Genomic DNA, 20,796 nt, shown 5'->3' with positions numbered 1-20,796 from the left:
TTACATGTTATCAATGTCATCAGTGGATGAAGCTGGTATGCAGGCCTACCAGCAAGTCACCAATGTCTGTTTTGTCGCACTCTACGCACTGCCTCATTCGGCCGCTTCCTGACTATCATCCACAACATTATTGTTGTGGCGAGTGATAGGCCATACCTGGTGAACATGAGCAATTGTCTTATCTAGTGATCACTTTCTGTCGCCACGGACCGGATTCCGGGTCATCGCCTTGTAATACTTACCATGTGAAGATGTATTGAGTGTGGTTGTTTCTTAAATTGACTGCTGCTGCACGGCCGATTGGTATGCCTTTGGCCTCTCTATCATATGCTTCCACTAGATCCGGCACTAGAAACCTGGATTAGCTTGACCACCTGTATAATTGGGAATACCCTACCCATTGTCTCTTCAATCCAAACAGGCTGACTGCCAGTCAACTCGGCCATCTGATATACGTCCGGGAAGTAGAACTTTCCTTCCTCAGGCCTATTCTCTGGAGTGAAGAAGTTCTTCTTCCAGGGTTCCCGTAACAAGCCCTCAATAGTAACCTCGCCCCTGGGGACGCCCAACGGCCTGTCAGCCTGATTCTGCAACCTCTTCGGGATCCAGCCCCTGTTAACCAGTACGGTGCTCTCTCCCTTGCCCCTCTCAAGCGGTGTGACGACCAGAAAACCATCCTGGCCATCGTGCATGCGCGGGCCAATTAACATTTCCTGATCGTGTCGCAGATGGCCCTTCGCGTAGACACGACGGTAGTCGAACTCAGAGATCGCGTCTGGGTCGACTTGCGGAGGAAGCGGCAGCGGAGGCTTGACGAGGCGGTCCTCAAACTTGGCGATCAACTTCGTCTTCCAATCCAGGCGCTGCACTTGCCACGTACCCAAGGCGAACGCCGTAATGGGGATCAAAGCTACACGGGTCTGTTAGTAACGGCTCACATCCATACCGATTCTCCGCACGGTCAGGTGGTGATAAATGTGACAATACCGAGGATGATCAGGCCGGGTCCATGTTTCTGCCCTGTGCGAACGATCTGTGCAGGATGGTCCACGACTGAGATCCACCTGGGATCGTCTGCCATTTGGTGATTGCTGGAGAAGCGTATTTGCTGCTGTCGGCGGCATCGTGTGCATATCGAACCGGGGTGTGTGGAGGACGGTGAACTGCGCAGGATCCGCGACGACGTCCGCCAGAAGGCGGACGCCGTTCTATGGAGAAGCGAAAGGGGAGGAGCCATGAGCAATAGACCGGTAGCGACTGGGAGAGCAATGGAGCGGCGCCTGATGATCCCCGATCGAAGGAGATGCGGCTCATGCGGACAGGATGCACGCCAAGAACGAGCAGACATCGGACCGGCCGTGTCCCAGAGTCCAGACTCCAGACAACTCTCGCCATGGTGTTCTACGAGGGCCCCCTCCAGACCGGCGTCGCGCTCGCCGTCAAGGAGGCCAAGCCAGTAATCTGTTTCGTCCGTGGTTCGTGTTAGCTCGTGTCGCATCCCCGTACAGATCAAGTCGCTGACGGATTGGACTGCCGTACAGATGAAGCGCCGGAGAGCTTGCAGTGGGAGAAAGAATACTTTGCTGACGGCGAGGTAGCATCCCTCTCATCGTCAAGTTCCCTTCCCCGAGAGCCCTGTTAGCCAACGGTCCAGCAGATTGCACAGTTACTGAAGGACAATGCTGTCGCATTGCGGCTTGCAGCAGGATCCCAGGAACTTGGTTTCCTGACTTCTTTTTGCCCGATAACCAAGCTTCCCACCGTGGTGGTTATTAGGTGTGTAGAAGGACCCGACACGTGCTTAAATATGCTGAACTGATGGCGCGGGCAGGAATGGGATGCTACATGAATACATTGCAGCGGGGACTTCGAAGGGTGACTTCCGCAGCCGGCTCAGGGCTGTGCTTGGGGATTACATCTCAACCCCTATCGCCTCTGAGTCTCAGCGAGCAAGGAATCCCGCGAATGTCACCAGTGCATTTGCCGGTACGGGACCTGCCCCATCAATGTCTGCCGACCTTCGCCCTGAATCCGAAGTCGCTAGGGAGCGAGCGGGAGCAGCGCGGCAGAGAGCCAAGAGCACCGAGGCTGGAAAAAAGCACGTAGACGCGAACCCGATTTATGACCAGTTGAAACTTGATTGGCAGGGGGTGGAGGAGCAGCAAAACGGGCTAGACCTACGAAGGGAGGAACAAGACCGAATCCTGGAGCAGGTCAAGCAAGACGCTGATGATCGGAACCGCAAAGAACAGCGTAATGCGTCTGCTGCGGGCATCGACGAGTCCTCTGTCACTCAGAAAGCTCCTGGATCTCGGCATGTGGTTACAGAAGAATACCGTCTCCAGGTCCGGCTCTTCGATGGGAGTTCTGTCCGTTCGAGCTTCTCTCCCCTCGACACTATCCACGATGGCGTTCGTCCTTGGCTTGATAGACAGTGCGCAGATGGAACGCGCCCGTACACCCTTAAACACATCTTAACTCCGCTCCTGAACCGTCCTATCATGATCTCTGAGGAGAAGAAAACATTGGCGGATCTCGGCCTAGGTCCTAACGCTAATCTCGTCATGGTCCCTGTGCAGTCGTATTTCCAGGCGTATGCGGCTGCCGGACCTAGCTTCGCGCTCCGAGGATTATATGCTGGTTACAACATCCTTTCCCGGGCCATCGGCACAGTGGCAGGGATGGTCAGCTCCTTTCTAGGCTATTCTCCTAATGGCGTAGCAGTTCCTATCAGGACTGCAACCTTGAGCTCAGCATCCTTTGCCCAGCGCTCCGACAATGGTCTTAATAGCCAGCGGTCCGTTAGTAGAGGCGCCAATATCACGACGCTCAAAGATCGGCCGGACGAGCAGAATAATGATCAATTCTACAATGGAAATCAGGTACGCCACGGATATTCAATATGATATTTCTGGATCCAGATTCTCTAATGCCCCCCCATGCAGCTGAACTTCGAGCCTTGGAGAGGCAACGATGGTAAGAATGATTGACGAGTCACCTTCGTGGTGCGGTTCCTGTTTTCCGCAAACCATAACTATGTGCAACGGATAAGCAACGGTGACACGTTCCCATTTTTCAATCTGATTGTGCGGGGATAAAGAGAGAAGAGAAAGATGATAATGTCTATTTTATCTGTTTTCATATTTATGTGTCGGGGCATCCAGGTGTGTGATCCGGAGGACCCACATGCAGAAATAGACAAACAATTAAGCACATTTCACGTAATGCAGAATGGTGATCCTTGCTATACATACTACAGATACCCATGCACCTTCATGTAAATCTCGCCCCTCGACTTTCAAGTATCTTATCTTGGGATCCCCGTTGGAAGGGGATCACAAAACACTCGGGGCCGGTCTAATAAGGCTTAGCCGCTGCCTGGCAAGCTTTCTAGAATCCTCGTCAGCCATGCAGTCCAGTAGCAATCAAGTCGGTCGCAAGTCAAAATGACTAGGCCTAACGTACTAACTGATCCAAGTACCAGCCGCAGATACTCAGATTTCCCTGGTTGTCGTCCATACACTTGCGGAAGTTACGGACGTCGGCCTCGCAGGCGGGCGTCTCCCATGTGCTGCTGTTCATGCTGCTCTGGTACAAGCCGTTATCCATAGGCTGGGCTTGGGTCGCGGGAGCCTGCTGGGGCTCTGCAGGGGTACTACTGGAGCCACCGGTGAAGAGCCCACCGATGGCGTGGCCGATGGAGGAACCGACTGCGACACCGCTGGAGGCTGTTAGCCCCCGATACCAGAACAACACGCGGGGAAGAGCCTACTTACGCAGCAGTCGAAGCCATCTGGCTGAAGAGTCCAGGACCCTGGCTCTGCTGGACCTGTGGAGGAGCGGGCTGGGCCGGAGCAGGGGCGTGAGCGACGGTCGAGGCAGGGCGGTGCTGCTGTGCCTGAGGAGCAACCGGACTGGCGGGAGCGGCAGTCGGCCTGGCGGGAGCGCTGCGCGCTGGAGTGGCGGCACCACGGCGTTGACGAGGCATGGTGGGATGGCACAGAGGTAGCGCAGATGAAAAAGAGAGGTTGTACGAGGAGATAGCTACTTGGAGGGGAGAAGATCAAGAAGTAGAAGCGCGGCGGAGACTTGAAGAAGCTCGGGCGTCGGAGCCAAGCCTCCGATCCGAGTGCGCCGGTGATTCGTCGGCCGTTCGAGACCGTATGTACTCCGAACACTACTACTACTGCATCTGCTACTGCATGGAATGCATGGCCAGATCTGCATGTCACGGTTCTATCTCCCTAAACGCCATGGATATCAAATAAAATAAGCGTACATCAGTCCTTTGTCGCTTTCGTCGCAGCATTCCGTCGTTTCTTCTCGACCTTCATTGCTTTTCTGACCTCGTACTTTTTCCGTCGTCTCTCCTTCTGCGCCTCCCGCCGCTCATCCTTGCTGAGTCTCCGCCTTTCCTTCGAGGCGCCCGCCCGTTCCTTGGTGGTCTTTTTCTCGGACTTCGGTGGAGAGGCCGGCTGCGCGGGTTGCGCAGCGTTCGACTCATCCTCATCGTCAGATTCGCTGCTATCAGAATCGGAATCGGAGCCTGAATCAGAGCCCGAGCCGCTCAACGAGCTTTCTTGTGCAGGAGCGTTGTCAGAAGTTGCTGTGATCGTCTTCTTGGCCAACATTGCTGCCTTCAGTTGTGCGACCGCCTTCTCTTTGGCCTCCCGTTCAGCGCGCTCTAGGTCGTACTTGGAGTTTCCCGACTAGCCCAAGATAAGGGAGGATATTAGATGCTTGGACAGGACTCCTCATGCAGGGAAGAAACACCTACAAGACCATGCTTGATGAAACGACCGGCAGCCTGCTTGTCCAGACTCATGGTCCGTTTCTCAGGCTCGGTTTCTAATGCTTTGATCTTCTCGAAATACTGCTTTACTCTAGTCAGTTCCTTGAACACGGGGTGCTCCTTGGCATCGACGCCATGGAGACGTAGGTAAGCTGATGCAACCTTAGCTAGAGTGTAATGTAGAAGAGGACCCTAGGATTGCGTACAGAAGAGAAGCGACTCCAGTGTGTAGGTGATCAGCACATGGAGCTTTGCCTTGTCCAAGACAGGCAACTTCTTCGTCGTAGCAGACAGAGGTTGCTGGAGGAGAGGTTGCAGAACCTCCTCGAGGTCATCGACATGGTCTTCCAGCTGCTCGAGTAGCGGAATCAGATCGGCAGCTTCCATGCTGTGCGGGGTGTAGAGACGGGGAGAGTTGAGATGTTCAGCAACGCGCGCACCTACAGCACTTTTTTCGAAGTTCGCCGCAGTCTCGGCGGCTGCGCCGTGTAATTTACGCCTGTATGGAGTACGGTACCGAGAAACGGGACTATTTCCAGAAGCCGAGCTTCATCCCCCACGACCTGCCCACAGAATACTAGACAAGCGTCGGCCTCTTTTCCAGCTTACTGCGGGACACCATTTGCCTCGAGTCCTCTTGGAGAAACTTATTGCTGTCCCGGAACGCGAGCCTGACTACGCTCTGCAACCACCGTCAGCTTTGCATTACCCGACGAAACTCTTGGACTGACCTCCTCACTCTCATCCAAGGTGTCTTACAAACCGTCGCACCGTCCGCTATTGCGGATTGGACTGCTCATCTTACCAGGTTCTCGAAGATGTCCTGTTGGTAGCTCTTATTTCTGCCGCTCTGCCGCAAATCGATACCTGTCAAGCGGGCCGAGCCGCAAGTCATGGGTGCAAGATGTGGAGGAAATATCGAAAGAGACGGAGACACGGCGTCTATCCGGACGGATTCACATTCTTGGCCTTGGAAACGTAGGCACGTTCGTTGCACATTCGTTGGCGACACGGCAGTCTCCGCCCCCGATAACCCTCCTGCTGCATACTCCGGATCTTTACAGGGACTGGCTGGCCAGGAAAAAGTGCCTGTCCATCAACTCAAACGGCCTGGATGATATCAAAACCGGTTTTGACATTAACGTTCTCAACGGCCGGACGTGGCACTCATTACCTTACTGGAAAGAAGACGGCACGCCGCAGAGAGACATTGAACATGGCGGTGAGAGAGTTTCGATGGCAGACATTGAAGAAGACATAGCCCATTCGGAGGAGGACGATGAAAGGATCGAGTGTCTGATCGTCGCAGTTAAGGCCCCTCAGACTGTTAAAGCTTTGAAGTCGGTTAGCCATCGTCTAACACCCGAATCGACCGTGCTTCTTCTCCAGAACGGGATGGGGGCTATAGAGGAGGTCAACGAGAAGGTCTTCCCGGATCCATATCAACGCCCTAACTACATGATGGGCATCATATCACATGGTCTGTTGCGAAAGGAGCCATTCAGGGTCTCTCATACCGGCGTCGGAACCACCATACTGAGTCCAGTGCCATCCCGGACGACACTGACTCGAGTAGACAAGGACGCTGACTGGTCCGCATCGACGAAGTACTTGCTTCGGACTCTAATACTAACCCCGCCGCTCGTTGCTGTTGCGGAGACACCCGCGTCACTCCTCCAGTACCAGCTCGAGAAGCTGGCTATGAACTGCGTGATCAACCCTTTGACCGTCCTCCTGGACTGCGAGAATGGTGAGCTCCTCTACAATTACAACATCACGCGTGCTATGCGATTACTTCTTATCGAGATCTCTACTGTTATTTGCGCTCTCCCTGAACTTCAGGGCGTCCCAGGCGTCAACGCCCGCTTTGCTCCGGATCGCTTGCGACACATGGTAGTTCAGCTAGCAAACAGAACCGCCAAGAACACGAGCTCCATGCTCCAGGATGTACGAAAAGGGAAAGAAACGGAGATTGAGTATCTGAATGGCTATATTATACGAAGAGGAGAGGAGCTGGGAATCAAATGCGCACTAAACTATTTGATCAAGCAGCTTGTGATCGGGAAAGGCGATTTGTTACAGCAAAGACAATTGAGCGCAATACCATTTGATCTGTCGGGCCTGGAGAATGAGGATTGATATTGACAAAACGAGATTCACGTGTATTTTGCTATTACCTATCTACCAATGACTAAGATCTTTGTACCCTTCCGTTGCGAAGACTACGAGAAGAAAATGTTTTACTGTAGTAAATAAACCATCCTACGAAACTGTAGTTCTCAAAGCATTTTCACAGAGCCCCTTAATCTGCCTCCATCTGCCCAGCAGCATTTTCACTCTCTTCTCTGCCTTGCACTCTCTCTGTTGAATCGTTTCAAGTGTTGCTATCGCCCCTTCTGCCTCTTTGATGTAATTCCTTATCCATCTTGCGATGACTGCATTCGTCTTCTTCGCGTTCACACCCCGCGTTGAGCGGCCCAGAACATAATCCCTCCAATGCTTAAGGCTCATATATGTCATGCATGCGGCAATCTCCGTGCGGAAACAGGCACCAGCGGAGGAGAGTTGGTAGTTACTAAGGATAGTTTGGTTTTAGCCCATGTTGGTACAAGGCGAAAACGAGGGCGAGGGCCCAAAACAGAGCAAAACAAAACAAGAGAGAGAGAGAGGGAATGCGTGTGTAGAGAGTAGAATGAGTAGAATGAGATTTGAGCCATTCTGCGTTGAGTGTGCCAAATTCAGGTCTTTTTCTATCACAATTTGCAAGTGTTGATGATTGCTGCACCCATTAATCGCAGGGGATAGACATACCCGTAGTACTGCTGCAAGCTCAACTCCTCTTTATGGAACGCACTGAGGTCGCGGAAAATGATATCGTCCAGATATACAGCGTCAGATTCGTTCTCCTCTAGGTAAAAGCCATCTATTCAACGTGAGCACAAGGTGACAGTAGAGCATTATTCCAACCTTACATTCGGTCAAGAGGAAATCATTCGAATGAGGCCCATAACTCATGTATATCTCTTCCCCTTTTCCTGCGTTGTTCTGATGAGACAACATCCCATAGGGTAAATAGGGTCTGACAAGGATAGTCGGAAATACCGTAAGGTTTGATAGACCTGAACGTATATCTCTTCCCGTCAAAACTCACATCGCACTTCTTAAAATGGTGTCAGAAAAAAAGGAGAATAAAAAGAAATGATACTCCTGAATAAAGATCACTCACTGCGTCATCTGCATGATTGAAGTAATCAGCAAAGGGCACTAATGCCATGGCGTCGTTCCGGTCTTCAGGCGGGTCCTCATCAGGCTGGAGATAGAAAAAGCTCCTTGTGTTCACAATGAGCCAGTAATACGAGAATATCTCCCAATCGGTATCCGGGAAGACAGCTCTGACGCTATTCCAGGCCTCCTGCAGCCTCTTCTTCTGTTGCGCAAGGAGATTCTGATGCTTGGTGTCACACTCGTGTCCGTCGGATCTTTTCCGTATGGAACTCCACACACCAGAGATTGAGGGTGGTGATAAAATCTGGAGAGACGGTTGGTCCTGCGATCGAGGCCGTTCTGGCCACAAAATAGGCATGCTGTCTTCGAAGTCCTGACGACTAGGCCACACTCTCCGCCAAAGTTCGTATTTTTCCAATGTTTTCTGGTCACCATGCGTGAGAAATGCAGCAATTAGTCCATGGACAGAAATACCATCGGTGAATTTGTTGACAAAAGACGAAGGGATACAATCGACCGTCAGCATCGCTTTCAAAGGCACTGCCACGATGGTCTCGCCCTCCTTTTATCAATGTCGAATCAGCATACCATACTCCTGAGCTCTCCTTCACATCGGCAACTTTCATACTTCAATATTTCGCGTGGCCACCATACCCAAGCCTCGTCCCGGAAACCGTGCTGGCGCGACTCCATTGATCTCGACCCCCTGGGAGATGGCCCATTCCATGAATGAAGCATGCGCCTCTCCTGGGCCATCGACTGTCGCCATTCTGTGTGGTTGTTCTGTCCTCCCACTCGGCAAATAGACACGTGAAAGGATTCTCAGGTCTCATCCGGGCGGGAAGCCGGTCTTCGGGATCCGTAAATAAGCAGGTCTTTACCTATTCCTCATGCTAGATTCCATTTACGTTGCTGCGTGCTTTTACCGTGGCATGACGACTGCTCGATGCCGCGCCTTCTTCTGGATGATCTAGTAAGCATCATGACGGAGTCGCGACGCGCTTCGCAGTTAAGCCCTGAACCCTAAGCCCTAAGCTGCTGCCGACGCTCATCCGGCAACTGGTACGAACCAAGAGCGCAAATGCCGCTCCGTCTCGACGTTCCTCCGGACTCCGGCACGGAACGGCGGAGCTTCCCTCGACACCACCTAGGTACACTTGACTTGCAAGCTCCCAAGGTCATGTACAACGTTGGCCCCCGTGCGGAGACGTGATGCCACTCCTTGCAAGGCATGGAGCGCTCCGCGTTCCAGCATTGACTTTCTCGATGCCTGTAATTTCAAGCTCACGGCTTGCACTGCGGGCCTTCTCCGTCATCAACCGTCCGCAGCCAAACTACCCGGGCCATGTCCCGCTCACCTTTGTTGAGCGCGGTGCCCTGGCGGTAGGCTCCGCAGTGGGATCACTGCTGAATCCAAGACGCGGAGGTACCACATAACCTCGTCTATCTTACATTGACCCCAAGAGCATAGCAAACTGATCCAGTAGCCTCTCAGACCTCATTGCGGCCCTGGGTGAAGCAACCGCGACGCCCTACTTCATCTATCGCCTCCGCGATGCCATGCTATCCTCACCCACTGGCCGCCGAATACTCCGCGATCGCCCCCGCATCACCTCTGAAACGCTCTCCCTACCCTACCTCCGCTCCCTACCTGTCAACTCCGTCGGCCGCGCCTACGCCGCCTGGCTGGACCGGGAGGGCGTCTCTCCGGATACCCGCAGCAGCGTGCAGTACATAGACGATGAGGAGTGTGCATACGTAATGCAGCGGTATCGCGAGTGCCATGACTTCTACCACGCAGTGACAGGCCTGCCAACTGTAGTGGAGGGTGAGCTGGCACTCAAGGCATTCGAATTTCTCAACACACTTATCCCGATGACTGGGCTAAGCCTGTTCGCCGTAGTGCGGCTGAAGCCGACGGAACGGGAACGGTTCTTTTCGTTGCACATGCCGTGGGCGGTGCGCAATGGCTTGGCGAGCGAGGAGCTCATCAATGTCTATTGGGAGGAAGTCCTGGAGCGGGACGTGGATGAGTTGCGGGCAGAGCTTGGAATCGAGAGACCGCCGGATTTGAGAGAGTTACGGAGAACGATGAGGCTGCAGCGGAAGAGGGAGAAGGAGCGTCAGGCGCAGGAAATGCTATAAGTTACGGATCCAGTACTTGATCAAAAGGTCTGTCGTTTTGTGAACCCAACATTATTCAATATACGCCAAAGCGAGGACATAGATAAGGCGAGCTTTCGGCAAATTCTTTTATATCCAAAGGGACCGTCTTGAATTGAGATAATCCCTGAACGTGGGTTCAATTTTAGCAGCACCAATCATTTCTGGAGGAGAGAGAGAAAAAGAATGATCAGAGCTTCCGAAGCTAGGACTTGATGTCAGTAAAGGTGGAAATGCAGAATTTTTCGGACGCGGTTGTTACTAGTGCAATCACTCCCATTATATGACTGCCTTGGGCACTCAATATGAGCAAAGAATGTCACAGATCCAACAGATCATCATCATCATCCTCCCACCCGCCTTTTCGCCGATTTATTACAATTTTATGCTCCTCCTCTTCCTTACGTTGGTTTTCCGCGACTGCGCCGAGGAGTTCTTTGAGCTGGTCCTCAGTAACCTTTTGCCGCAGCTGGCCAGTCTGTGCTAACATGATAAGCCGATTCTCGATGTCTCTCGCGCGCGATTCCTTAACTAGACGGATCCGACCGAGACGATCGGCGGCCGCGGGGTCGAGGATCTGAGACAGGATGGCTGCCCGACGCTCGGCTGATGAAATGCGTCAGCTTCTTTCGCGACCGGCAGGATGGGACAGTAATTAAGATTTCGTATTTTAGGCCAAGCACCGGACAGGTGCAAGGCGACTGATGCGTTCCGGGGATGCAATACGGAGGAATACCTTCAGCTTGCCTACTCAAGGTCGAAACGGCGGATTAGTACGTGATCCATGAGAGACACGGACGCAGACTTACTTTCTCTGCTCATCCTGGTTGGGGCCTTCTGCAGCGCCGCCTCGTGCAGCGGCCTGCTGCTGGAGCTGGGCGAGACGTGCTCTCCGGATCTTTGTGATTTTCGGACGCGGATGCCTCAGCACATCAGGGCTCACCAGAAGGGGTGGGGAGAGGGCATCTGCTCAGCTGCGGGGAATGCTTGCTACTAACCTCCTCGAGCTCTGCGTCCGCCATGGCCTGGTTGCTGTTGACGGGTTTCCTCTGGGATCCAACGGAGCGTGTCCTGATGCTGGATGGAGGTGGGTGTCGGGAACAGAGGACGTAGTCAAGAGACAAGACAGGAGGATGAAGCGTAGGATGGAGAGCAGCCCTGAGAACTTGGTACAGTAGGATCTCGATCGCGTGCAGTAGTAGTGGCGTCCCACCCCACCTTGCCGGCCTGAGGCCCGTTCAACTTCTGCGTTTTCTGCGAGGCAGCACGACAGCTCGGAGAGCAGACTAACGAGACTGGCCCCCTTTCTTCTCTCCTCTCTCTCTCTGTGGGACAGGTCGACGAGCCAGGCTTCCAGGGCGGTCGTCCCTGATGGCAGCAGGAAGATGAATGGGCGACGAGATACCCCGCAGCGACGCAGTTCGTGCTGGGCTGTGCTGCGGCCCTGCGCCGTGACCACGACGCGCGGACCAACCGGATCGCCGCTTCAACCCGGTCATCTTCACGGCTGTGCTTACATAAGGCAGCGCCCCCCGTCTGGTCAAGACGACTCTCTGTACTCCATACTCCGTCCTCCCCCGTCTCCGATCCCTTGATCCCCCTCGGTCTCAGCTTCGTCTTTCCGGCGCCGTCATCCACGCTTCGCCCGTCTATCCTCTGTCCCTTGACTCTACTCCCTTTAGGTCTGATGGGCCACATCCAGATGCGCTATTAGCGACTCGTACAGTCTCAAGCCGCTTGCGCGATCTCCTCCCCCGCGACCAATTCAACTCTGTCTGTGTTCTACTCGTTTGCCCCATTCATCGCAGATGTCCCGATGACTGGACCAGTCCGTGACCACTGCAAGTCCTGACAGCCGCTGTGTCGTGCTCAGTGCTTCTTTGGATTCTCGGGTCTGGGCTCTTGTGTGAACAGGAACAACGGAGATTTTGCTCCCATCACCATGGCTGAGTACGTTACCCTGGTGGTTGCCGTTTTGACATCCAGGCCGAACAATTGCTCGATCTATGTGGACGGGATGCTGACGTTTTTCCGGTAGTCTAATTTCGCTCCATGCATATTCCCGCTATAGCAGCTTTCTCTCGCCTTCCAAAATGGTCTCCCGCCCTGATGGCCACAAAAGGTCCGTTTCCTCTGGTCCTAGGTCCCACTCCCCCAGTAAAGCGGTCACGAAGACCAAATCGACCAACGCTCTCGCGGACATGGCCGCGGTTGCTAGCGCTCCAATGGTCCCTCCATCCAGCTTCGAGGGTCTTCCGGAGAGCAATTTCAACACATTGAGGGATCCACGAACAGCAAGCAGCTCGGACCTGTCCCAGGCCTCTTCTCCCTCCCATCACCCGGATCTAAGCAACGAGGTTGCTGCCTTGAGTGTCAAGCTCGTCCAGGCAATCAACAATCAAACTACGCTCGATGACACACTGGCGGCTACTCGACAAGAGCTCGAAAAGGCACAAAAGAGGATCATTGAGCTCGAGGCGGAAAACGAAAAATTTCGGCAGGACGTTGCCAACGAGGTGCTGGTTAAGAAAACCGATGTGGACTATGAGATGTTGAGCCTGAAAGCGGCCCTTGCAGAGGAAAGAGCGCAACGCGCTCTTGTCGAGAGAGGCAAAAAGAATATTGAACAAGAACTCGAGAATCTTACTGCGGCGCTTTTCGAAGAGGCCAACAAGGTGATTCACTGGTCTCCGAGGTATAACATTATGTAAATGCTGACTGCGGATTAGATGGTTGCAGCCGCCAAGCATGAACGTGAAGCAATAGAGAAGAAGAATGAACAGTTGCGCTCGCAGATAAAAGACACGGAAACACTGCTTGCCTCCCATCAGGAACAGCTCGCCGAGTTGAAGGCTGTGATGCAAGAAATGAACGGTCCTCGCGATGAGATCGATGCTCACACGAACACTTCGACCGCACCATCTTCTCCGGCTATCACTCATCAGCCACGGGGAAGTATCAACAGGCTTCTTGAAACAGTCAACTTCTCTCCTGTTGCTCCAGGATCCGGGGATGTCTCACCTGGCCCGTCTACCAGCTTCTCTCCTTTGATCAAGACGGTTTGCCGAACTGACGTACAAGCCTATGACGAATTTCATGACTTGCTGGTTCTTTCTAAGGGCTCAAAGCCCCCTAGTCGGGCAGCCAGTGGGTCGTATGCCAGCTTAAACGTTATGGGCTTGGGGAGCCTGACGGGCCATTATGCCCTGTCGAACGGGTCCACGCCCTCATTGTCCGCGCAGACACAGCGGAGTCACTCTCCGAATGGAAGCGTCTCTTCTCCACAACTCTCCAGCTCCCACATTCCTCTCAAGGAGACACGCTTCTACAAACGTGCACTTACAGAGGACATTGAGCCGACCCTAAGACTCGATACTGCGCCTGGAATTTCGTGGCTTACTCGTCGCGCGGTTCTCGGCAGTATTTGCGAGGGCGGTCTAGTCGTGGAACCTATGTCTCCCGTATCAAGAAAATATGCCTTCCCTTGTTCTCTTTGTGGTGAGCGTAGGAAGGGGACGGAGAATGAAAGAACTCATCGATTCCGAACCTCTGACAGCGAGACAGCCCAGCGATACCCTTTGTGTATGCTCTGTCTAGAGAAGGTGCGTTCATGCTGCGAATTTACCGGCTATCTCCGACTTATCCTGGATGGACACATACGCATTGGTGACGTGGAGGAAGAAAAAGAGGCCTGGGAAGAGACAATCCGACTAAGAGAAAGGATTTTCTGGTCCCGGATTGGTGGAGGTGTTGTCCCTGCATTTATGCAGACAAACGGCTCTGAGAAGGAATCACCAGTTACCAAAGCCTTACCACTGCAAGCAAAGAGTCGGGAGTGTTTGCGGAGAGAGGGACGACAACTGTCAACTTCAGAGAGCATTGGTGTTCAGACCTGTAGTGACAGGCTGGAGGATCCTTTCATATCCGATTCCAAGACAGTCTCGGTCGATAAAGAGATCCCAGGGACGGCTGAGCCTTCTAAGGACCTGTCATCAAACAATGTAGAGGGCGATACTTCCAATGAGAACCCTGGAGTCATCAGCTCTGATGTCACTCCTGCCACAGATCTAGAGGCACGGCTCGAAGATAGTCCGCAAGAAAGGCTTCACAGTGACGCAGCTTCGGACTGCGCCTTAACATCCTTGCCAGTAGCAGAACCAGCGGCCAATCAACCGTCAACGCCGGCAGAAGAAAAATTGGAAGGGGAATCGAAGCTGAAAGTTTCCATCCCCGGATCGTCATTTGGATCCTAATACCCTCATTGCAGACAACTCTTGTTCTCTAATCCAGAGTCATGAACAGCTCTGGGCTCTGATACCCCTTATTGATGGAATGGACTATATGCGAATACCTGCCATGTACATGTTTGCTTTTCCCTTTTTGTTTTTCCAAGTGAGTGTTTGCTGTTTGACCGCTTGTTACTTTTCTGCTCATTCTTGTTCGTCACTACTGCCCTTAGGCAGCAGGTATTTCTTTTCAGGGCAGTATGCTCGTATGTATTATTGTCACTCTTGCTTCCTCCACTATTATTATATAACACACCTCTATGTTTTTAATAGTACATTAATATTGCCCTTTTTGAAAATTTTTTGTTTATTTTCTTCTTCAAGCAGCGAAGTGGAAGGTCAATATTTCCAGCTCCTTCACCACTTGTCATTTCGCCCATGGACTTATTTTATATAGCAACGCCGGAGCAGCATACAGTGCCTGCCGCACCATGCGGCGTCCCTTTACCGCTTACATTTAAGCAATGCTGTTCAGTTCAATCCTCCCCCCATTATTCTCAACCTTTGACTTGATACATTCATCGTTTCCATGGCCATTATACCATGCACCTTCACATGTCTTTTCCTATTTTAAATTTGTTATCAACTACCCAAAATCACTGGTTGAATGAGAAGACACGAAAGCTGCAGTTGAACAGAAATATACATCTATGTTTCACTTCTGTGTCTGTTTTCAACGTGTTAAGTTCAGGTGAGAGCAGTCAAAGCTAAGGGTTAGCAATGCGCGGATGATAGCCCACTGGTTTTTCCAACGGCAAAAAAAAGAGGCTTGCTCTGGCAGTAGAGTTAACTATTCTATACAATTGAGAACATCGCCACATCGAAGAGCTAAGTCGGACAACCTTACAGCACAGCAGAATGTATTCGGAGGAATTTTGCATTACTGTTGTCGTATCCATCTTGACACAAGTGGCGATGGTGGAAGATAGTAAAGATACAAAGTGATCACTCATACAGTATCTGTCCTGCCCATGCTCCATGAATTCAACCTAAACTTCGAGACGCCACAAACCTGCCTTCTGGAGATAGGAAATATTATTGTTTATATCTCTCGTGAATCTGTCTGATCTGCTCCTCGATATTCATGCTCTGGGGATTTGGCGGTGCACCTACAGGGCCTACTGTCGGCATCGGGTGCCCACCGTCGTGGCCAGAAATTCCACCCGTGCTGGTGGCCATTCTCTTTCTCCTGGCCTCTTCTTCAGGATCTAGACCGTCAGCTGATGTGCCGGCGAGCACTGTAGAATCGAATACGTCACTCCGTTGACTGGCAAGGCGCTTGAGGTTGTTGACCACATCGGCAGTGGAGAGATTAGTTGTTGCACTGCGAGACTCAGCCTTCGCGCGCTGCTCCTTCCAGCGAGGATCCAACAATTCTATACGCATATGATGCTCCAACTCAGCAACAGGGATCTGCTGGTGGCAATTAGGACAGAGTGCTGTTGCTGCTGCAGTATTAAGTCGCCGCGCCTGAGCACGAGGAACGTAGTCAGAGCGAATACGCATGGGCTGCTGCCCAGTAGCAGTTTTGGCAGCCGCCTGATGATCCGGCGCTTCGGCACGGTCGCCGATAACCCGTTCTCCTCCCTCTGCGGGGACTGGTGGAGTAGCTGTCTGCTGTCGCATGTTGTGATCCATCAGGGCAGCCTTCGAAGGGTGTTGTTGAGGCTGCGTCTGTGGTACCGTAGATGGCGAATAATGGTCGAAGGAGGGTTGAGTCGGCGTGGTGACGTGAGGTTCGGCGGGGTACGCATTATAATAGGTCGGTGCTTCTTCATCTGTCGGCATCGCCTCCTCAATACGCAGATTGTGAGGGTTGAGGGACATCATGGCCTTCTGTTCGAGAGACGCAGACTGTAGGTCGTTGAGAGAGGTTGGAGGAGGCAGTTCTGCCTGATCGTCTGCCTCGGTAAAGAGAACTGTCTCGACGACAACAAAGTCATGCCAGTCGATCTGGGCATAAGCTATCCGTTCCTGCTCCTCCTCTTCCTCTTTCTTTTGTTTCTGCTGTTCCTGGTATTTGACCCAGTCTGCCCGCTGCTTCGCTCGGTCCAGAATATGGTATTTGTTCTTCACATTGTGTTCCAACTCTGCCAGTCGCTGTTTCTCAGAATTGGAGCCATCTGTGCCCTCCGGCCGTAACAATATGGTGTACTGATCCACTAGTCGCGTGAAAAACTGGTAAAGACTGTGCTGCGGTCGCAGGAAATCGAATTGGTAATTTCTTGTCTCCCTCTGTGACAGCGTTGTCATAAAGGATTTTCCTCTCTTGGCCACAAAAAGGGCAGTCAGTTTCACTACTTCCAGATCCTGTGCGTTTATAATGGGTATTCTGGCTGAAAAGTGGAATCCAGGGGGTTCTGCCGGCCCCTTGGGCTTTTCTGGTTCAGGAGCGGCAGCTGCTTCTCCTGGCCGTCCTGCTGATATCGCGGTCCCCCTTCCTTCCTTGATCTCCGTCAGTCGCCATCGGTAGAAGGCTGCATAGGCATCGTTAGGGTTGAGAAAAGAGAACTTGGGATTGTTCCTTTCCTTTTCGCGGACTCTGTCTGGACAAAGCGTGTCAGCAGAAGGTCAAAGAGGACAAATAAGACAGACCTACCCTCGAAAACCAACCCATTTCGCGCAACATAGCCAGCGGTTTTCTCGACGATTGCTATCAAAAGGTTAGTCTTTGAAAAATAAACACGACAAAGTCTGCCAGAGGATGACCAACCTCGAATGTCCTTGGGAGGCAAGACGACCCCCTCGGGTGGCTTGCTCACCTCGTCAGGCAAGGCTGGCATTGTTGTGGCATTCCCATTTGGAGCCATCTCTTTTCTTTCTCTTGTCGAGCCCGTCTTCGGATACTGCAGATACCCACGAGGCTCACTGTCAACCTGGGAACGTTTCGACCTCGATGAAGTCAGCTTCCTTTGACGTCTTTAGCCGCGCGCGTAACCCCGGGATATGCTTATGTAATCATAGCTCGCTCCGCCCTCTATAAGGGGGCAAACGGCGAAGGCTGCGTGCTGTACAGTTTGCCTTGCTTATCGCTTCCGTGTCCAGAACCACGCGTTTTGCTGCTTTGAAGTGGGCTGGAAAATGCTATGATCTCGCGCGCTTGTCAGACTCGTGCTGCTCGCCCGTCTGCCGCCTTGACCACCGCCGACGATCTGGCCTTAACTCCAACGTCCCTTTCGTTCAACGTCAGCTTCCAACACCCTGCTTGACCGTCTGTCACGTATATCCCCTGTCATGGGGACTGCTCCACTCTTTTGTCACCCTCGTTAAGTCCCATCTATTCCACATCGATTACTTCAGACAGGCGTGGGGTTCCTGTAACTTCTGCTTTACTGTAGAACCTCCTTCAGCTTGCTCCGGCTGCTTGAAGCAGGTTAACGCTCTATCCCCGCAGCAATTCATTTCTTCTTCAAAGATTACCCCTTCGCGTCGGTTTTAATGATGTCTCTTAAACCCAGAGACCCGGACCTGAAACCCACCCCTTTGAATGGGCGGTCCCCCAACCATTCTTCGAAAAACGAGGGCTGGACGGCGAAGCGCTCCCATTATGGGTCAGACGGGGTAAAAGACAATGATATTTTCAAGCTTCCCACATCGGACTATAAGCTGCTGCTCGTCTTAACCGCAATTGCGGCAATTGTCCGACTATTCAGAATTTACCAGCCATCCAGTGTGGTCTTTGATGAGGTCCAGTGCGTCTTTTCCCTATGCTCCATTGCTCAGTGAGGACTTGTGCTGATTGCTCTGTCAACTAGTTTTGGCGGATTCGCGAGCAAGTATATTAAGGGAAGATTCTTTATGGATGTCCACCCTCCGCTTGCCAAACTGCTTATCACGCTAGCCGGCTGGCTTGCTGGTTTCGATGGAGACTTCGACTTCAAGGACATTGGCAAAGACTATTTGGAACCAGGCGTGCCATATGTTGCGATGCGAATGCTTCCAGCTATCATGGGTGTCCTGACGGTTCCAATAATGTTTCTGACGCTAAAGGCAACCGGGTGCCGGACATCGACTGCGACAATGGGAGCTGGGATGGTAATCTTTGGTATGCTCTATGATCCGCGAAAGTCAAGAAACACATACTGATGCTCTGAAGAAAATGGATTGGTCACACAGTCTCGCTTGATTCTCCTCGATTCTCCTCTTATATTCTTCACAGCCCTTACCGCGCTGTCATTTACCTGCTTCACGAACCAACATGAACAAGGACCTTCTAAAGCATTCCGTGGTCCCTGGTGGTTTTGGCTGACTGCCACAGGTGTCTGCTTGGGTGCCACGGTTAGCGTAAAGTGGGTTGGGCTTTTTACGATCGCTTGGGTCGGCTCTCTGACGGTTCTGCAACTGTGGGTTCTCCTTGGCGACACGAACACCGTGACCCCTGTATGTCAATTATCTCATTTCCTCCTGTTTCTTTATACAAAGGCTAATCATATACCATATAGCGTCTGTGGTTCAAGCATTTCTTCGCACGGGTGTTCTGTCTTATTATCATTCCTGTCGGCTTCTACGTTGGAATGTTTGCGATTCATTTCATGTGCCTAGTCAATCCTGGAGATGGTGATGGTTTCATGTCCTCTGAATTTCAGGCTACTTTGAACTCCAAGGGCATGCAAGATGTCCCTGCCGATGTCGCATTCGGCTCCCGAATCACCATCCGCCACCACAACACACAAGGAGGCTATCTTCACTCTCACGGTCACATGTATCCCACTGGAAGCAAGCAACAGCAGATTACACTCTATCCTCACAAGGATGAGAACAATTTGTTCGTTATAGAAAATCAGACTCAGCCTCTCGGTCCGTACGGTGAGGTGGAGGGGCCCTATGCCTGGGACAATCTAACGACACAGTTTATTGAAGACGGGGCTACGATCAGGCTGTATCACCTATTGACCCATAGAAGGGTCCATTCACATGATATCCGTCCACCTGTTACCGAAGCTGAGTGGCAGAATGAGGTCTCTGCTTATGGCTACGAGGGTTTCCCCGGTGACGCAAATGATCTGTTCCGGGTCGAGATCGTCAAATCTATGTCCGAAGGCGAAGAAGCCAAGAAAAGATTACGCACCATCCAGACGAAATTCCGTCTGATACATCTGATGACAGGCTGCGTCCTCTTCTCTCACAAAGTTAAGCTTCCTGATTGGGCCTATGAACAGCAGGAAGTGACATGTGCAAAGGGAGGGACTTTGCCTAACAGTATTTGGTTTATCGAGTCTAACATGCACCCTATGCTACCGGAAGATTCAGAGAAGGTCAATTACAAAAACCCCGGGTTTTTGGGGAAGTTCTGGGAGCTACAGAAGGTGATGTGGACCACAAACGCCGGCTTAGTTGAGTCACATGCCTGGGATTCTCGACCGCCATCCTGGCCAACGTTACTCCGTGGCATTAACTTCTGGGGCAAGGATCACCGCCAAATATACCTACTGGGTAATCCATTAATCTGGTGGACTTCAACTTTGACAATTGGGATCTACATTGTCTTCAAAGGCCTCGCCATCCTCCGGTGGCAGCGCAGCTGCGGTGACTACGAGAACACAACTTTCAAACGCTTCGACTATGAGGTGGGCACAAATGTGCTTGGTTGGGCGTTCCATTACTTTCCATTCTACCTCATGGCTCGTCAGCTATTCCTTCATCACTACTTCCCTGCGCTTTATTTTGCACTCCTTGCAGTCTGCCAGGTATACGATTTCTGTGCGAACCGAATTAGGACGTTTGGCTTAAGTTCTAGACCTGCGATTGGAAAAGTGTTTGTTGCAGTCTTCCTCACCTTGACTGTGTTCACGTTCACTTTATACTCTCCGCTCGTATACGGCAACCCCTGGACGCAGGATGCTTGCAAGAGGGTGAAACTTCTTGACTCCTGGGATTTTGATTGCAACACTTTCTACACTGATGTAAGTCCTCCAATCTGGGAACCTCTGCGCCGCGGGTTTATCTAAGACAATCATTCCAACACGTCTGACTGGGGTGATTAGTTGGGCCAGTATATGACACAATTTGTGAATTCGCGCGACGCTATTCAAACCCGGCCAGCACAGCCAGCCCCAGCCCGGCCGTACAAGAATCAACCCGTCCTCCACAGTGAGGAAAATACCCTTGTTACATCTCGGCCTCAGGAGCAACACGTCGGCCAGGAAGAACGTATCGAATACCGAGATCAAGACGGAAACCTTCTTAACGAGGAACAAGTCATTTCCCTTCAGAAGGAGGGCAAGGTCTCATTCCAGACTCGGTACGAGACCCGAACGCGTTTAATCAACGCAGAGGGGCGGGAACTTTAGAGTAAATACCTCGGGCCCAGGACGTCCAAAGTCGGAAGCT

General features: G+C 52.2%; 11 protein-coding genes across 11 annotated transcripts; 5 read left to right on the top strand and 6 right to left on the bottom strand.

The window, feature by feature from the left end:
• Nucleotides 1–56: 56 nt before the first annotated feature.
• Nucleotides 57–1,237, bottom strand: VTN00DRAFT_7364 (uncharacterized protein; the record flags this gene model as incomplete). Its single annotated transcript, XM_069434103.1, has 4 exons — nt 57–156; nt 243–348; nt 398–910; nt 988–1,237. The coding sequence occupies 4 exons, from the start codon at nt 1,235–1,237 to the stop codon at nt 57–59; spliced, it is 969 nt and encodes a 322-aa protein (XP_069287418.1).
• A 156-nt stretch (nt 1,238–1,393) lies between these two features.
• Nucleotides 1,394–2,990, top strand: VTN00DRAFT_7363 (uncharacterized protein; the record flags this gene model as incomplete). The annotated part of the gene is made up of 5 exons (XM_069434102.1): nt 1,394–1,475; nt 1,542–1,594; nt 1,658–1,776; nt 1,832–2,882; nt 2,946–2,990. The coding sequence occupies 5 exons, from the start codon at nt 1,394–1,396 to the stop codon at nt 2,988–2,990; spliced, it is 1,350 nt and encodes a 449-aa protein (XP_069287417.1).
• A 367-nt stretch (nt 2,991–3,357) lies between these two features.
• Nucleotides 3,358–3,988, bottom strand: VTN00DRAFT_7362 (uncharacterized protein; the record flags this gene model as incomplete). Its single annotated transcript, XM_069434101.1, has 3 exons — nt 3,358–3,390; nt 3,466–3,721; nt 3,777–3,988. 3 exons carry the CDS (start codon nt 3,986–3,988, stop codon nt 3,358–3,360), a joined length of 501 nt encoding a protein of 166 aa, XP_069287416.1.
• A 292-nt stretch (nt 3,989–4,280) lies between these two features.
• Nucleotides 4,281–5,179, bottom strand: VTN00DRAFT_7361 (uncharacterized protein; the record flags this gene model as incomplete). Its single annotated transcript, XM_069434100.1, has 3 exons — nt 4,281–4,709; nt 4,778–4,944; nt 4,999–5,179. The coding sequence occupies 3 exons, from the start codon at nt 5,177–5,179 to the stop codon at nt 4,281–4,283; spliced, it is 777 nt and encodes a 258-aa protein (XP_069287415.1).
• Nucleotides 5,180–6,028: 849 nt separating this feature from the next.
• Nucleotides 6,029–6,931, top strand: VTN00DRAFT_7360 (uncharacterized protein; the record flags this gene model as incomplete). The annotated part of the gene is made up of 1 exon (XM_069434099.1): nt 6,029–6,931. One exon carries the CDS (start codon nt 6,029–6,031, stop codon nt 6,929–6,931), a length of 903 nt encoding a protein of 300 aa, XP_069287414.1.
• A 123-nt stretch (nt 6,932–7,054) lies between these two features.
• VTN00DRAFT_7359 (uncharacterized protein) lies at nt 7,055–8,786 on the bottom strand (the record flags this gene model as incomplete). The annotated part of the gene is made up of 6 exons (XM_069434097.1): nt 7,055–7,367; nt 7,604–7,715; nt 7,765–7,827; nt 7,895–7,952; nt 8,019–8,579; nt 8,646–8,786. The coding sequence occupies 6 exons, from the start codon at nt 8,784–8,786 to the stop codon at nt 7,055–7,057; spliced, it is 1,248 nt and encodes a 415-aa protein (XP_069287413.1).
• A 497-nt stretch (nt 8,787–9,283) lies between these two features.
• On the top strand, nt 9,284–10,162 carry VTN00DRAFT_7358 (uncharacterized protein; the record flags this gene model as incomplete). The annotated part of the gene is made up of 2 exons (XM_069434096.1): nt 9,284–9,443; nt 9,513–10,162. 2 exons carry the CDS (start codon nt 9,284–9,286, stop codon nt 10,160–10,162), a joined length of 810 nt encoding a protein of 269 aa, XP_069287412.1.
• Nucleotides 10,163–10,499: 337 nt separating this feature from the next.
• VTN00DRAFT_7357 (uncharacterized protein) lies at nt 10,500–11,202 on the bottom strand (the record flags this gene model as incomplete). The annotated part of the gene is made up of 4 exons (XM_069434095.1): nt 10,500–10,786; nt 10,917–10,927; nt 10,990–11,078; nt 11,179–11,202. The coding sequence occupies 4 exons, from the start codon at nt 11,200–11,202 to the stop codon at nt 10,500–10,502; spliced, it is 411 nt and encodes a 136-aa protein (XP_069287411.1).
• Nucleotides 11,203–12,122: 920 nt separating this feature from the next.
• On the top strand, nt 12,123–14,433 carry VTN00DRAFT_7356 (uncharacterized protein; the record flags this gene model as incomplete). The annotated part of the gene is made up of 3 exons (XM_069434094.1): nt 12,123–12,130; nt 12,219–12,855; nt 12,910–14,433. 3 exons carry the CDS (start codon nt 12,123–12,125, stop codon nt 14,431–14,433), a joined length of 2,169 nt encoding a protein of 722 aa, XP_069287410.1.
• Nucleotides 14,434–15,501: 1,068 nt separating this feature from the next.
• On the bottom strand, nt 15,502–17,249 carry VTN00DRAFT_7355 (uncharacterized protein; the record flags this gene model as incomplete). Its single annotated transcript, XM_069434093.1, has 3 exons — nt 15,502–17,012; nt 17,066–17,119; nt 17,180–17,249. 3 exons carry the CDS (start codon nt 17,247–17,249, stop codon nt 15,502–15,504), a joined length of 1,635 nt encoding a protein of 544 aa, XP_069287409.1.
• A 655-nt stretch (nt 17,250–17,904) lies between these two features.
• On the top strand, nt 17,905–20,756 carry VTN00DRAFT_7354 (uncharacterized protein; the record flags this gene model as incomplete). The annotated part of the gene is made up of 5 exons (XM_069434092.1): nt 17,905–18,158; nt 18,222–18,511; nt 18,563–18,846; nt 18,909–20,369; nt 20,451–20,756. The coding sequence occupies 5 exons, from the start codon at nt 17,905–17,907 to the stop codon at nt 20,754–20,756; spliced, it is 2,595 nt and encodes an 864-aa protein (XP_069287408.1).
• Nucleotides 20,757–20,796: the final 40 nt, after the last annotated feature.

Source organism: Thermoascus crustaceus, assembly GCF_041956765.1.
Source record: "Thermoascus crustaceus strain CBS 181.67 unplaced genomic scaffold VTN00scaffold_4, whole genome shotgun sequence".
Classification (NCBI taxonomy): Eukaryota; Fungi; Ascomycota; class Eurotiomycetes; order Eurotiales; family Thermoascaceae; genus Thermoascus; species Thermoascus crustaceus.
This window is presented reverse-complemented; position numbering and strand designations above follow the sequence as displayed.